Source organism: Heterodontus francisci, chromosome 6 (genome assembly GCF_036365525.1).
Source record: "Heterodontus francisci isolate sHetFra1 chromosome 6, sHetFra1.hap1, whole genome shotgun sequence".
Classification (NCBI taxonomy): Eukaryota; Metazoa; Chordata; class Chondrichthyes; order Heterodontiformes; family Heterodontidae; genus Heterodontus; species Heterodontus francisci.
In genome coordinates, this window is record NC_090376.1 from 11489629 (window position 1) to 11505745 (window position 16117).

The following is a 16117-nucleotide window of genomic DNA, read 5'->3' on the forward strand; positions in this document are numbered from 1 at the left end:
CTGCATCCCCTCAATCGTTCTGGTTGCTCTCTTCTGTTCCCTTTCAATAGCTGCAGCAGTGTTTGTGTACTGTGTTCGTGCAGGTCACAGCGATGACTTATAAAGTGACTCTTGCTATTTTGGCTGAAAATTGACTTTTTAGTATAACCCAATGTCTGATTTGCTTTGCTCACTCCGCTGAGCATTGGAATTAATTAACCGAGAGTTAGAATCATTTAAAAGTGAAAAGGCTGCTTAACCCATCAATCCTGCTCCTTCCATAGTTCACCTCATCATGAACTCCGTTCCATCTGATTTGATATGAGAGAGTGTTCAGTCTCCCTGATCTCCAATTTACCAAGAATTAAATAGAATTTACAACACAAAAATAGGCCATTCAGCCCAACTGGTCTATGCTAGTGTTTATGCTCAACACAATCCTCGCAACCTAGTTTATCTAACCTAATCAGCATATCCTTCTATTCCTCTTTTTTTCTCATGTACCTGATGGCAGAACTGAGGGGTCACAAAACTACTATTCTTGTGAATCTTTGCACCTTCTCTAGTGTCTCTCTGTCTCTTTGAGCAGAATTCCACAATATCTTAATTTGCTTCTCATATAAGAATTGTGTTTGAATGTCAGGTAAAATTAAATGGATAAACGTCTCCTCACTGGTTGCAAGTGTTTGTGAAATTTAGATTGATCAGCTTTCATTCACTCTAGTGTGCAGAAAATACTCTGTTATCGCAAAGGCTCACTAAGGTCACAAGCATGGCTTGTGATGTTCTTTACTAGAAGATCTTATGAGACCGGTGTTGCATGGAAGAGGCAGATATTTTTTTTAAACTTGCATTTATATAGTGCCTTTTCTGACTTACAAATCTGTTGTCACAGTTGTAATCTAGGAAATGTAGAGGCCAATTTTATGCACAGCAAGGTCCCACAAGCAACGATGTGGTAATGACCATCTGTTTGTGATATAAATAGGAAACACTGGAAATACTCAGCAGGGCTGGCAGCATCTGTGGAGAGAGAAGGAGTGTTGACGTTTCAGACTGGTGACCTTTCACCGTTAGCATCTGTGAAGAAAGTAACATAGTTGAGTATTTCCAGCATTTTCTGTTTCAGATTTCCAGCATTATTTTTCCTTTTTATATTTGTTTGATGTTGGTTGATCAGTTTTGGCCAGGACACCAAGGAGAACTCCCCTGCTCCTCTTCAAAATAGTGCAACGGGATCTTTTACGTCCACCTAATGGGACAGACAGAGCCTCCGTTTAACATCTCATCTGAAGGACTGCACCACTGACAGTGCAGCACTCTCTCAGTACTGCACTGAGGGTGTCTGCCTAGTTTATGGGCTCACACCTCTGGAGCGTGACTTGAACTCTCAACCTTGTGACTCTGAGGTGAGTGCGCTACCCACTGAGCCACAGCTTAGGTTAGCGGGAAGCTTACTCTACAACTAGACCCTACTATACTAGTTGATGACCATTCCTGAATGGCTATATATTGTGCTGCAGTTTTTTTTTTTAAGAAAACATGTTCAATTCTGGATTTTACAAATTTCAAAACCTTTTCACAGGTCAAATTTTGTTAAAATAAGAAAATCAGTGATGTTGATTCAGAGGTATTGGCGAGGGTATCAGTGCCGGAAGAACTTCAGTGCGGTGAGTTAATGACATTTCATTGATTACTAGTCATCTTTTTATGATTTGTTCACTGGATACAGGCATCACTGGCAAGGTCAGCATTTATTACCCGTTCCTAATTGCCCTTGACAAGGTGGTGGTGAGCTGCATTCTTGAACTACTGCAGTCCATGTGGTGTAGGCACACCTACAGTGCTTTGAGAGACGGAGTTCCCGGATTTTAACCAGAAACAGTATTTCCAAGTCAGGATGGTGTGTAGCCTGGAGGTGGTGGTGTTCCCATGCATTAGCTGCTCTTGTCCCTCCTAGATGGTAGAAGTCACAGGTTTGGAAGGTGCTGTCAAAGGAATTGGCTGTTGCTAAGTCAAGATTTGTAAGGCGCACCCATATTTTTAGACTTGTTCCTTTTGGGAAACTTAGGCCCTCATATCAGGCTGTTAAACTTTCTATCAAATGTGCTAATGAGTTATGGGATGCATGTCTACTTTATCTGTTAAGGTCCTATATCATATGGGTTGGATTATCTCCTATCCTTGATGATTTAGTACATGAGGAAATCGAGGGATAGGGCGGCAAAGTGGCGTTGGGATGGAAGATCAGCCGTGTTATTGAATGGTGGAGAAGTATTGTGGGACCAGATGGCCTATTCCTATTTCTTACATTCTTATGTTCAGAGAGTAGAAGAGTAGCTAGTGTAAACAGAAGTTACGTATTGGTTTTTTCAACATTTCGTGTTTTTTTTTTTAAAACCCTTGGTTAGATGAGAATTGGATTCTCCAGACTGCAGGCTCTCTATCGATCACGTAAGCTCTGCACGCAGTATCACTTCGCCCGCAAGAGAATAATTGTGTTCCAGGCTCGTTGTCGGGGCTATCTGGTGCGGAGAGCGTTCCGACATCGCTTCTGGGCAGTCATCACTATCCAGGCCTGTGTTCGAGGCATGATCGCACGTAGACTCTACAAACGGCTGAAAGGAGAAGTAAGTGCATTTCACACAGCAAAGGGCATCGCCTACCTTTTATGTAGAAAGTAATTGGAAAGAGCTTGCATGTGTAATAGCAATTTTTTTTCCATAGAGTATGTTGATTGGGAACGCACTAACTGCATGGGGTTGGAAGCACATTCGATAGTAACTTTCAAAAGGAAATTGGATATATATTTTAAAAAGAAACATACACATGGCTACGGGGAAAGAACAGGGGAGTGTGCATTAATTGGATTATCCTTTCCAAGAGTTAGCAGACACGATGGGCCGAACGGCCTCCTTCCCTGCTATATCACTGATTGTGATTTTGCGTATCATGTATTAGGGTGTCCCAAACAGTTTCATGGAGTACAATGGAGTACAGTGGAGTCCCTCTTGTGATGGGCAAAGGAATACCGTCTCCTACAAGAAGGGTCACCCTAGAGTCTCCAGGAATCAAAGACTAGAATGCTAATGCAAGCAATCCTGAGAGTAAATTTTTCAAAAGGAAATTGCGTATGTATATTTGAAAAGGAAATATTTGCCTGGCTATGGGGAAAGAGCAAGGGAGTGGGACTAACTAGATAGTTCTTTCAAAAATCCAGCACAGTGGGCCAAATGGCTTCCTATTTTATGCTCTCTGATTCAGGATGTGAGGTCTTTCCCTGCTGTTTCTCACACAACTCTGCTGCTTCGCATCTCCGCATTAAACTGCATCTGCCTCCTATTTGCGTCTCTGCTAACCAGCCAGTCGTCTTGTAGTCTCCTGTGCTGTTTGATCCTTGCAAGCAGGCATCTACCACTTGTTTGCACCTTTGGACAGCAGACTGATTTACTGATGGAGCATATGCCAAAGTTAAATGTAGGAATAACCTGAGGTCATGAGTGTGACATAAATGCAAGTCTTTCTCTTGATAAGGTGCTATATAGATATTTTATTTGTCCCATCTGCTGTTCACATTCAAAGAAATCACATATTTGAAACCCTGAAACAGTTTATTCACCCTTTTGCATCTTGCCCTGACAGTATCATCGACGGCTGGAAGCAGAGAAACTGCGTCTTGCTGAGGAGCTGCGGCTGTGCAAGGAGATGAGCAGCAAGAAAGCCAAGGAGGAGGCAGAAAAGAAACATCAAGTATGTCGCTTGAATGGTTTAGTCCCAGTTTTTTGTGACTGGATGTGTAACTCAATGGCGTTTGGGACAGGGGTCATTTTAAAACTTCAGTGTGGGTTTTTAATTGGTGAAGGTCTGAATAAGGAGGGTTGCTATCTGCACTTGGGTTTGATTCTGGGTCTGCATAGAGTTAGCCAAGGTCATCACAATTTCCTTCAGGATTAAGGAGGGGAGAAGTAGACCTCAGTGTTAATTCTATATCAATTGTTTAATTATATGCAGTTGGAGTTTTTTTTTATTTGTTTGGGGGATGTGGGCGTCGCTGGCTAGGACAGCATTTGTTGTCCTTCCCTAATTGCCCTTGAGAAGGTGGCGGTGAGCCACCTTCTTGAACTGCTGCAGTCCTTGGGTGTAGGTACACCAAGAGTGCTGTCAGGAAGGGACATCCAGGATTTTGACCCAGCGACAGTGAAGGAACAGTGATATAGTTCCAAGTCAGGATGGTGTGTGGCTTGGAGGGGAACTTGCAGGTGGTGGTATTCCCATGCATTTGTTGCCCTTGTCCTTCTAGGTGGTAGAGGTCACGGGTTTGGAAGGTGCTGTCGAAGGAGCCTTGGTGACTTGCTGCAGTGCATCTTGTAGATGGTCCACACTGCTGCCACTATGTGTCGGTGGTGGAGGGAATGAATGTTTGTGAATGGGCTGCCAATCAAGCGGGCTGCTTTGTCCTGGATGGTGTCTAGCTTCTTGAGTGTTGTTGGAGCTGCACCCATCCAGGCAAGTGGAGAGTATTCCATCACACTCCTGACTTGTGCCTTGTAGATGGTGGACAGGCTTTGGGGAGTCAGGAGGTGAGTTACTCACTGCAGAATTCCCAGCCTCTGACCTGCTGTTGTAGCCACAGCATTTGTGGCTGGTCCAGTTCAGTTTCTGGCCAATGATGACTCCCAGGATGATAGTAGAGGATTCAGCGATGGTAATGCCATTGGATGTCAAGGGGAGATGGTTAGATTTTCTCTTGTTGGAGATGGTCATTGCCTGTCACTTGTGTGGTGCGAATGTTACTTGCCACTTAAGAGCCCAAGTCTGCATGTTGCCCAGGTTTTGCTGCTTCATAGAACATATAACATAGAACAAAATACAGCACAGAAGGAGACCATTCAGCCCATTGTGTCTGCGCCGACCAAATAAGCTATTTACCCAAACTAATGCCACCTTCCAGCACCTGGTCCATTGCCCCACAAGTTATAGCACCTTAGGTGCATGTCCAGGTATCTTTTAAAAGAATTGAGGGTTTCTGCCTCCACCACTGTTTCTGGCAGTGAATTCCAGACACCGACTATCCTCCTGGGTGAAAACGTTTCTACTCATGTCCTCTCTAATCTTTCTACCAATCACCTTCAATCTATGCCCCCTGGTAACTGAGCTCCCTGCCAGGGGAAACCGGTCCTTTCTGACTACTCTATCTAGGCCCCTCATAATTTTGTACACCTCAATCAAGTCACCCCTCAGCCTCCTCAATTCCATGGGAAAACAACCCCAACCTATCCAATCTTTCCTCATTGCTGCAAACAGCAAGCTCTGGCAACATTATTGTAAATCTCCTCTGTACTCACTACAAAGCAATTATGTCCTTTCTGTAATGTGACTAGAACTACACAACTGCGGCCTAACCAATGCTCTATACAGTTCCAGCATCACGTCCCTGCTTTTGTACTCTAAACCTTGGCCAACAAAGGAAAGCTTTCCATATGCCTTTTACATCACTCTATCTACCTGTCCTGCACCTTCAGGGTCCCGTGGGCATGCACTCCAAGGTCTCTCACTACTTCTACACCTCTCCATATCCTCCCATTTATTGTATATTCACTTGCTTTATTTGCCCTCCCCAAATGCATCACTTCACACTTCTCAGGATTGAATTCCATTTTCCACTTTTCCGCCCACTCAACCAAACGATTGATATCATTCTGGAGTCCATGACTCACCTCCTCACTATTAACTACACGGCCAGTATCTGTATCTGAGGATTCAGTATTCAGTATCTGGGGAATCACAAATGGTGCTGAACATTGTGCAATCATCAGCGACCATCCCTACTTCTGACCTTTTGATGAAAGGAAGGCCATTGATGAAGCAACTGAAGGTAGTTGGGCCTAGGACACTACCCTGAGGAACTCTTGCTGTGAAGTCCTGGGACTGAGATGATTGACCTCCAACATCCACAACCATCTTCCTTTGTGCTAGGTATGACTCCAATAACCAGAGAGTTTTCCTCCTGATTCCCATTGACTAGAGTTTTGCTAGGGCTCCTTGATGCCATACTCAGTCAAATGCTGCCTTGATGTCCAGGGCAGTCACTCAAACTGAACGTCAGTGAGCAGGTTATTGCTGAACAAGCGCTGCCTGATAGCACTGTTGACAACCCCTTCCAACACTTTGCTGATGATTCGAAGCAGCATGCGATAGACAGAGCTATGCAATCCCATAACCAACAGATCAGATCTAAGTTCTGCCACATCCAGTCGTAAATGGTGGTGGACAATTAAACAACTAACTGGAGGAGGTGGTTTCACAAATATCCCCATCCTCAATGATGGGGGAGACCAGCACATCAGTGCGAAAGATAAGGCTGAAGCATTTGCAACAATCTTGAGCCAGAAGTGCCAGTTGATGATCCATCTCGGCCTCCTCCCGAAGTCCCCAGCATAACAGATGCCAGATTTCAGCCAATTCCATTCGCTCCACGTAATATCTAGAAACAACTGAAGGCACTGGATACTGCAAAGGCAATGGGCTCTGACAATATTACGGCAATAGTACTGAAGACCTGTGCTCCACAACTTGCTGCATCCCTAGCCAAGCTGTTCCAGAACAGCTACAACACCGGCATCTACCCAGCAATGTGGAAAGTTGCCCAGGTATGTCCTGTACACAAAAAGCAGGACCAGTCCAACCTGCCCAATTACCGCCATATCAGTCTACTCTCACTCATTAGTAAAGTGATGGAAGATGTTGTCAACAGTGCTATCAAGCGGCACTTGCTTAATAATAACGTACTCGCAGACGCTCCGTTTGGGTTCTGCCAGGGCCACTCAGCTCCTGACCTCATTACAGCCTTGGTTCAAACATGGACAAAAGAGCTGAACTCAGGAGGTGAGATGAGTGACTGCCCGTGACATGAAGGCAGCATTTGACAGAATATAGCACCAAGGAGCCCGAGCAAAACTGGAGTCAATGGGAATTAGGAGGAAAACTCTCTGCTGGTTGGAGTCATACCTAACTCAAAGGAAGGTGATTGTGGTTGTTTGAGGTCTATCATCTCCACTCCAGAAGGTCACTGCAGGACTTCCTCAGGGTAGTGTCCTAGGACCAACCATCTTTAGTTGCTTCATCAATAACCTTCCTTCAATCATAAGGTCAGAAGTGGGGATGTTCGCTGAAGATTGCACGAAGTTCAGCACCATTCACAACTCTTCCGATACCGAAGCAGTCTGTGCAGAAATGCAGCAAGATGTGGACAATATCCAAGTTTGGGCTGATAAGTGGCAAGTAACATTTGCACCACACAAGTGCCAGGCAATGACCATCTCCAACAAGAGAGAATCTAACCATCTCCCCTTGACATTTAATGGCATTACCATCGCTGTATCCCACACTATCAATATCCTGGGGGATTACCATTGACCAGAAACTGAACTGGAGTAGCCATATAAATACCGTGGCTACAAGAGCAGGTCAGAGGCTAGGAATCCTGTGGCAAGTACCTCACTTCCTGACTGCCCAAAGCCCCTCCACCATCTACAAGGCAGAAGCCAGGAGTGTGATGGAATACTGTCCACTTGCCTGGATGGGTGCAGCTCCAATAACACTCGAGAAGCTCGACACCATCCAGGACAAAGCAGCCCGCTTGATTTGGCACCCTATTCACAAATATTCACTCCCTCCACCACTGATGCACAGTGGCAGCAGTGTGTACCATCTACAAGATGCACTGCAGCAATGCATCAAGGGTCCTTCGACAGCACCTACCAAACCAGTGACCTCCAGCACCTAGAAGGACAAGGGCAGCAGATGCATGGGAACACCCCCACCCTCAAAAGTCACACACCATCCTGACTTGGTACTATATTGCCATTCCTTCACTGTTGCTGGGTCAAAATCCTGGAACTCCCTCTCTAACAGAACGGTGGGTGTACCTACACCCCAAGGTCTGCAGCAGTTCAAGAAGGCAGCTCACCACCACCACCTTCTCCCAGAGCAATTCGGGATGGGGCAATAAATGCTGTCCTAGCCAGTGACTCCCAAATCCCTTGAACAAATTTTTTAAAAAAATGTAATTCCTTTTACTCTAAAATAAATGTAACATTGAGTAAAGATTGACTCCAGCATCATCCTTCAACAAGCTTTCTGGGTTATAACACTGTGACCATCTGGTCAGGACAAGTTCAGTCTCTAATCCTCCCTGCCTAATTTCTCCCTCCCTGCATCAGTCCCTCTTCTGCTGAAATTCTCTTCCGTGCTTCCACCACCTCTAAACCTGGCTATTCCAATGCTCTCCGGTCCAGCCTTCCTCCTTGCACCCTCTGTAAACTTGACCTCAGCTAAAACTTTTCTACCATATCATAACTCTGAGTCCCTTTCACCCATCATCCCTGCACTGACCTACATTAGCTCCTGGTCCAGCAACACCTGTTTTAAACATTCTCATCCTTGTACTCCAGTCCCTTCATGGCCTCGACCCTCTGTAACCTTCAGCAACACTCCAAGAACTCTGACCTTGTACATCCCTTACTACTTTCCCTTCACCATTGGTAGCTATGCCTTCTGCTGCTTGGGGTCTAAGCTCTGAAATTCCTTCCCTAAACCTCTTCCCTTTCCACCTCTCTTGCCTCCTTTTTAAGAAGCTCCTTTAAAACCTCCCTCTCTGACAAAGCATTTGGCCACCTGTCCTAATGGGTCTGGGTTAACTTTATTTTCTCCAGTAAACCTTTTTACTATGTAAAGGGTGCTGTATAAATACTAGTTGCTCTATTGGCTTTAATGACTATTGTAGTTGAAGGTCCTGCCAACACTATTGTCATCTTGCAGATGAATGTGTATCTGGATAAGATGTTAGGCAACCAGCACCCGGGAAACCTACCTTAATGCAGGTCAGGGAGAAAATTACAGGGATTAAAATGGCAGATGATAATTATGTTGGAAGAATCCTGAAGTCCAACCAAATTGTATTGTCTCGACTGGTTGAACCAACTGTGCAAGGTTTTACTGACATTGGGAATGGTCTTCTCCCATCATTTTTTGTTCTCCTCTTCCTGCAGGAACGTCTCGCTCAATTGGCTCGTGAAGATGCGGAGAGGGAGCTGAATGAGCGAAGAGAAGCTCGTCGAAAGAAAGAAATGGTAGAGCAGATGGAGAAGGCTCGAAATGAGCCCGTGAACGACTCTGAGATGGTGGATAAGATGTTTGGGTTTCTGGGCACGCCCGCTGTGCTGCCGGGACAGGAAGGGCAAGCGCCATCTGGGTTTGAGGTACGAAAGCCAAGATGAATTGTTAGAGGAAAAAAGACCAAAGTCCATGTGGTTCACTTGCAGGTCTCTCAATAATGGAGTTTTCGATTAACCTTAGCAATTATTGTCCATTGGTCCACAACAGAGCCAGAAATGACATGAAAACCCCAGTTGTCGAGAGCATTGGGGACCATAGGTTAAAAGTTACCATTTTTCTCCTAAGCAATGTTAAACTTACCATATTACTTGAAATATCGTATCTCAGAATCTATCACAAAATAGTAATTTTATCTCATTTGCATTTGACTGAATTAACACGATCTGTTTCCACCATTTCCCTAGGGAGCCTGTTCCATAGATGAACCCTTCACTTACTCAAACATTGTTCGTTTTGAATTTACCCCTCAGTTCCAGAGCAGGCCTCGTCCTCTGGTTCTTTTGTTCTGGACAAGCTGAAATTGTTGATCACGGTCTAGTTTATCCAATCCGTTTTTTAGTATCCCAAAAACTGGAAATGAATCATCGCTCTCACTCCCTCTATTTCTTCCCCCAGTGAGAATCTGCTCCAATTACATATCACTCTTCATCAAATCCCTCCATTCCCCCCCCCCCAGTCATTCTGGTTTCTTCTGCAGTTACATTCAATAAGCGTAGGTGCAATTAGTATTTTGCACTAATTAAAGTGTGTTGAATGACCAAAGCTCTGGATTTATTCCAATTACCACATTAACTTCTTAATTTGTTTTGCATATATTGCTTTTCATGCTTTTGTCAGTGAGGTGTGACTTGAGCTTTGAATATATTTTGCGTTGGTACCAGGACCTTGAGCGTGTCCCAAAAGAGTTGGAGGAAGAGGATCTGGATGCAAGCCTACCGCTCCCGGAAGAGGAGGAGGAAGATCTCTCCGAGTACAAATTTGCCAAGTTTGCCGCTACTTACTTTCAGGGAACTACGGCACACACCTATATCCGGAGGCCCCTCAAACTGCCCTTGCTTTACCATGACGACGAAGGAGACCAGCTGGTAAGTAAAAACTGTTGGAAGAGGTGGACTTATTTGTCGCCTGATGTACTTGACTTTGGAGTTTGATGTTTGAGTGGAAATGTCAGCATGCTATCAATCATCCTTTTAGGATTACAGAAAGTTGGCTTCAAATGTCAGCTAACTGCATTAGGGAAGATATGAGGTGACAGTCTCAAGTTGTGGTGATGCAGATCTAGGTTCCCTCTCAGGCAGTGGATGTTTGCCAGAGATAATGAACCTCTGGAATAGGCAGCTGGCTTTTGCAATGGATACAGATTCACTGAATTGCTCAGTGAGAGCTGGACCTGTTTCTGGTGAAATCACATCGTACATCATCATAGTGAAGAAGGCACATGGAATGTTTTCCTTTATTGGCCGAGGTATAGAATTCAAAAGCAGGGATGTAATGCTGGAACTGTATGAAACGCTGGTTAGGCCACAGCTGGAGTATTGTGTACAGTTCTGGTCACCACATTACAGGAAGGACATAATTGTTCTGGAGAGAGTACAGAGGAGATTTACAAGAATGTTGCCAGGGCTGGAAAATTGCAGCTATGAAGAAAGATTGGATAGGCTAGGGTAGTTTTCCTTAGAACAGAGGAGGCTGAGGGGTGACTTAATAGTGGTGTACAAAATTGAGGGGCCTAGATAGAACAGACAGGAAGGACCTGTTTCCCCTAGCGGAGAGGTCAATTGCCAGGGGGCACAGATTTAAGGTGATTGGTAGAAGGATTAGAGGGGAATTTTTTTTTTTACCCATAGTGTGATGGGTATCTGGAATTCACTGTCTGGAACAGTGGTGGAGGCAGAAACCCTTAACTCATTTAAAAGGTACCTGGACCTGCACCTGAAGTGCTGTAACCTGCAAGGCTATGGACCAGGTGCTGGAAGGTGGGATTAGATTGGGCAGCTAGTTTTTTTTTCTTTTAGCTGGCGCTGACATGATGGGCTGAATGGCCTCCTTCTATGCTGTAACTTTTCTATGGTTTTTCTACAGGAGATGGTTACTGTTTAACATCAGTCAGGGCCAGAGTAGTCTCCTGGACTAGTATTGATTACCTAAGGGGAAATTGGAGAAGAATGTTGTAGTTTCCCCACCCACCCCCAAATTGGCCTTGGTTTTCAATTGTTTTTTTCACTTCTTCCAAGTGATTACACGGCTCCAGGGAGCTATGACGTGACATCCGTAGCTCCACAAACTTGGATTCTATCTGAAGGTTACAGGAAATAGAACATTTAATTTTAGAATGTAAAAGTTTAAATCTCCTAAATGACAATATCTGATTAAACACTGTGGGAAGATTGTTCCACATACTAACCTGGTATCAGTCGTGGCTCTCACTTCTGAGTCAAAGGATTGTGGGTTCAAATCCCACTCCGATGCAGTATTGAGGGAGTGTGGTGCTGTCATTCAGAGGATGTTAAACTAAGACTGTGTCTGGCCCCTCGGGTGGACATCAAATATATCTTGACACTATTTCAAAGAAGAACAGGAAATTTCTCTCCAGCGTCCTCACCAATATTCTTTCCTCATCTGCCATCACTAAAATTCAGATTATTTGGTCATTATAGCCATTTGTGGGAGCTTGCTGTGCGCAAAATGGCAAACGTCCTATATTGCTTCACTTCATTGGCTGTAAAGAACTTTGAGACATCCTGAAGCCCTGAAAAGATGCGGTATAAATGCAAGTCTTTTTAAAATTTTTAACCTCCTTGCTTGCAGGCAGCTCTTGCAGTCTGGGTAACAATATTACGGTTCATGGGAGATTTGCCAGAACCCAAGTATCACACGGCCATGAGCGACGGCAGCGAGAAGATTCCAGTCATGACCAAAATCTACGAAACCCTTGGGAAGAAGACATTTAAACGAGAACTGCAAGCTCTGCAAGGAGAAGGAGAGGTAAGCCTTGACAAACAAGCTGTCTAGTGAAAGAACCTTTCTGCTCTCTGGAAGATTCCGTGTTGATGAAGGTACTGTAAGGATAAATAAGAGTCATGCGGGAGCTGATGACATGGTAGTTTTTAATTGCCCAAGAACTAGGGGATTTTTTACCTTGTTTGTTCGCTCTTTGGAACCATCGTAAACCTAGAGAAGCTGCGATTGTTTTACTATGAGCAGAGAGGTCGAAGGGGAGATTTAATGGAGGTGTTCCAAATCATGTAGTCTTTTGATAGTCAACATGGAGAAGTTATTTCCATTGGCTGGAGAGTCAGTAACTAGAGGAAACCGATTTTAAGGTAACTGGCAAAAAAGCCAGGATAACTTTTTTTTTAAAATAGCGAGTAGGTATGTTCTGAAAAGGTGGTGGAAACAGATTCAATAGTAACTTTCAAAATGGCTTATGTACCTGAAAAATTGCAGGACTATGGGGAAAGAGCAGGGGTGTGTTGCCATTCTTTCAAAGAGCCAGCACAGACATGATGGGTCAAATGGCCTCCTTCTCTGTAATGAAATTCTATTCTAAGATAACTTTGCCATTCTGATGATCCTAAATAAAAACAAGAAATGCTGGAAATACTCAGCAGGTCTGGCAGCATCTGTGGAGAGAGAAGCAGAGTTGACGTTTCAGGTCAGTTACCCTTCATCAGAGCTAGCAAATATTAGAAATGTGAAAGGTTATAAGCAAGTAAAGCAGGGGTGGGGCAAGAGATAACAAAGGCGAAGGTGTAGATAGGACAAGGTCACAATAGCTGACCAGAAGGTCATGGAGCAAAGGCAAACAATATGTCAATGGTCCCAAAGCTTGTTTATGTGCGAGAGCAACCAAGGTAACTTTTTTTTTTTTTTTTGCCCCTCTCATGACTTTGATTTCCTCCTGAAGATGCTGGAGCATCAATTTATGGATGTGGCCTCCAGGTCCTCCAGCACCTTGCCCAATTGGTCTTCTACACGTGAGCAGTCAGTGTTGGTAGTTTCTTCACCCAAGGGTGAGTCCGATTCCAACCTCGCCCAATCTTTCTTCCTTGCTTTTTCTGCAAGAGTGATTGGATAGCAGTGGGCGGTCCTCGACAGTAGCCTCAGGGAGAAGTGTATCTCCTGTACAGTCAATCTAGCTAAGAATTGACTCAACATAGAATGCAGGATTGAGGTTGAGACAACACTGTAGCATAACTGAACTATCTGTCCAGTTTTCTCTTCTCTTCCACTTTCCTATTTTCCTTCTCTCACAATACCACCCCTTCCTCACCCACCGCCCCCCCTTCCCTCTTTTTAGTAGCGAAGCCTTTTTCCTCTTAAATATGTAATTACATTGAATGGAGAGTACAGAATCAGGTCATTTGGTCCAACTATGCTGTACTGGTATTCGAACTCCATATGAGCCCTCTCATCCTACTTCATCTCATCGTACCAATATACCCTTCTATTCCTTTCTCCTTCATGTATTTATTTAGCTTCCCCTTAAGTGTATCTGCTGTTCTCTTGTGGCAACAAGTTTCACATTCTCGCCACTCTCTGGGTAAAGAGGTTCACTGGTAACAGTATGAAGAAGATCAAGGAGTTCTGAAAAATTGGAGGCACCTTTTCCACATGGTCTGAATGCTGACATATGCAGTGATCTGTATTCCACTAAAGCTTAATGTTGTGTTGCAGAGCACGCACACAGACAAGAAGAACAGCGTGAGGCACAAGCTGGTTTCTCTAACTCTGAAGAAGAAATCTAAGCTAACAGAGGAGGTAATTTTGAGAGGACTTGTTCCATCCCATGCGCGCACACACAACTGATCCTTTTTGCAGTGAGTGTCATCAAATTGAACTTTATGATCCAGACAGAAGCAAAAATAGTTTAATATCAAAATATCCTTCATTTGATTACATCGTGGTAACAATCCACCTTCTATCCTAACTCAATAAGTCCCGCTCACTCATCACCTCTGTGCTCACTGACCGACATTGGCTAGTCCGGCAACACCTCTTTAAGCCTTCCATGGCTTTGCTGCCCCCTCATGCCTCTCTATATCTAACCTCCAGCCCTACAACCCTCCTGCGCTCATCCAATTCTGGCCTCTTACGCATCCCTGATTGGCTTCTGTCCACGATTGGTGACCATGATTTCAGCTGCCTAAGCCCAAATCTCTCAAATTCCTTCCCTAAGCCTCGCTGCCTCTCCACCTCCCCCTCCTCCTTTTAAGACCTTCCTTAAAACCTACCCCTCTGACCAAGCTTTTTTTTAAAAATCACTATCCTACTAATCTCCTCATGGTGCCCAGTGCCAAATTTTGTTTTGATACCACTGTGAAGTACCTTGGAAGATTTTACTACATTAAAGGCGCTATATAAATGCAAGTTTTTTTTTGTATCGTAGTTTCTGCAACTTCTTAATTTATATTTTGGCTTCTCATTTGAATCTTGTTAGGTGGCAAAGAGATTGAATGATGGTGAATACAGCCTTCAGGGGAACAGTATGTTAGAGGACAGGCCAACCTCCAACCTGGAGAAACTCCACTTCATCATTGGCAATGGCATCTTGCGGCCGGAGCTCAGGTACTGATCCCTCCCACAGCTTTACCTCATTGTTCCTCACCAGGCAACTCGAAAGATGAATAGAATCGAGGAAGATCAGCCATTTTCTGAGACCCCACCCGCCAGTCCGTTCACTTTCAGTTTTTCCTTGATTTGGATTATAGAATGGCCCGGGCCAATCTGATCTATTTGTGAAATGCGTACCCTGCCACACACTACTATGGGCTAGTGTGATAGCATTAGCACCTCCTGAGGTTGTGAGTTCAAACCCCACTCCGGGGATTTGAGCACAAAATCTAGGCTGATGCCTCAGTCCAATACTGAGAGAGTGCTGCACTGTCGGAGGTGCTGTTTCTTTCAGGTGAGATGTTAAATCAAGGCCCCATCTGTCCTTCAACTAGATATGAAAGATGCCATGACACTATTTTGAAGAAGAGCACGGGAGGGTATCCCTAGTCTCCTGTCCATCCATCCCTCAACCAACATCACTAAAAACAGATTATCTGGTGACTATCACATTGCTGTTTGTGGGAGCTTGCTGTGCATGAGCTGGCTGCCAAATTTCTTACACTACAACAGCAACTGCACGTCATTGTAAAGTGCTTTTGTGATGTCCTGAGGTAGTGAAAAGTGCTATATAAATATTTTAGTAGTGATGTTTGCTAGGTTTGTAACACAATAACTTCAGTTGTTGGATAGTTGTGCTGATGATTTGTTTTTCTGTAATGTGACAGAGATGAGATTTACTGCCAGATCTGTAAGCAACTTACGCAGAATCCCTCCAAAAGCAGTCATGCTAGGGGATGGATCCTCATGTCTCTCTGTGTTGGCTGTTTTGCTCCTTCTGCAAAGTTTGTTAAGGCAAGTTTCCAATTTCTCTTTTTGTTATTGTATAATTGCTTAAAATATAGTGAAATCCATCTTATGAAAGCAAGGCCCCATCTGCTTAAATGGAGAAGAGCCAGGGGAGTTATGCCTGGTGTCTTGGTTGGTTGGTTATCTCTCAACCAACAGCACTAAAATAACAGATTAATTGGTCATTGTCCCATTGCTGTTTGTGGGAGCTTGCTGTGCACATATTGGCTTCTGCGTTTCAGACATCACAAAGTGACTACACATCAAAAGTACTTCATTGGCTGCAAAGCGCGTTGGGACATCCCGATTTTGTGAAAGGTGCTATAGAAATGCCAGTCTTTAATGAAATCCAATGGATTAGACTATATTTTAACTTTTTTATGGCTAGAATTCTTTTGAAAGGGTAATTTATTTCAAAACTGTTTGGTACAATGTTACAGCAAATTGCACCAAAGAGTAATGATGTGCATTGCACCAGTGATTTTCTTTGTACTCTGCTATCTGAGAGCCAGTAAGCATTAGAGGAGATTTCCTTTGAAGTGGGTGTGGGCGACATCAG

General features: G+C 44.2%; 1 protein-coding gene across 4 annotated transcripts in view; it reads left to right on the plus strand.

The window, feature by feature from the left end:
* Positions 1-16117, plus strand: part of myo7aa (myosin VIIAa) — a 127690-nt gene that overhangs the window by 49966 nt on the left and 61607 nt on the right. For all 4 annotated transcript variants that reach the window (XR_010975184.1, XM_068033109.1, XM_068033110.1 and 1 more), the window contains exons 19-27: positions 1565-1649; positions 2391-2609; positions 3622-3729; positions 9030-9239; positions 10038-10241; positions 11965-12141; positions 13834-13917; positions 14597-14724; positions 15438-15564. Coding sequence is in view for 3 of the 4 variants with exons in the window: in XM_068033109.1 (XP_067889210.1) it covers positions 1565-1649; positions 2391-2609; positions 3622-3729; positions 9030-9239; positions 10038-10241; positions 11965-12141; positions 13834-13917; positions 14597-14724; positions 15438-15564 (1342 nt within the window). In the remaining variant the exon portion in view is untranslated. The remainder of the gene's footprint in view (positions 1-1564; positions 1650-2390; positions 2610-3621; positions 3730-9029; positions 9240-10037; positions 10242-11964; positions 12142-13833; positions 13918-14596; positions 14725-15437; positions 15565-16117) is intronic.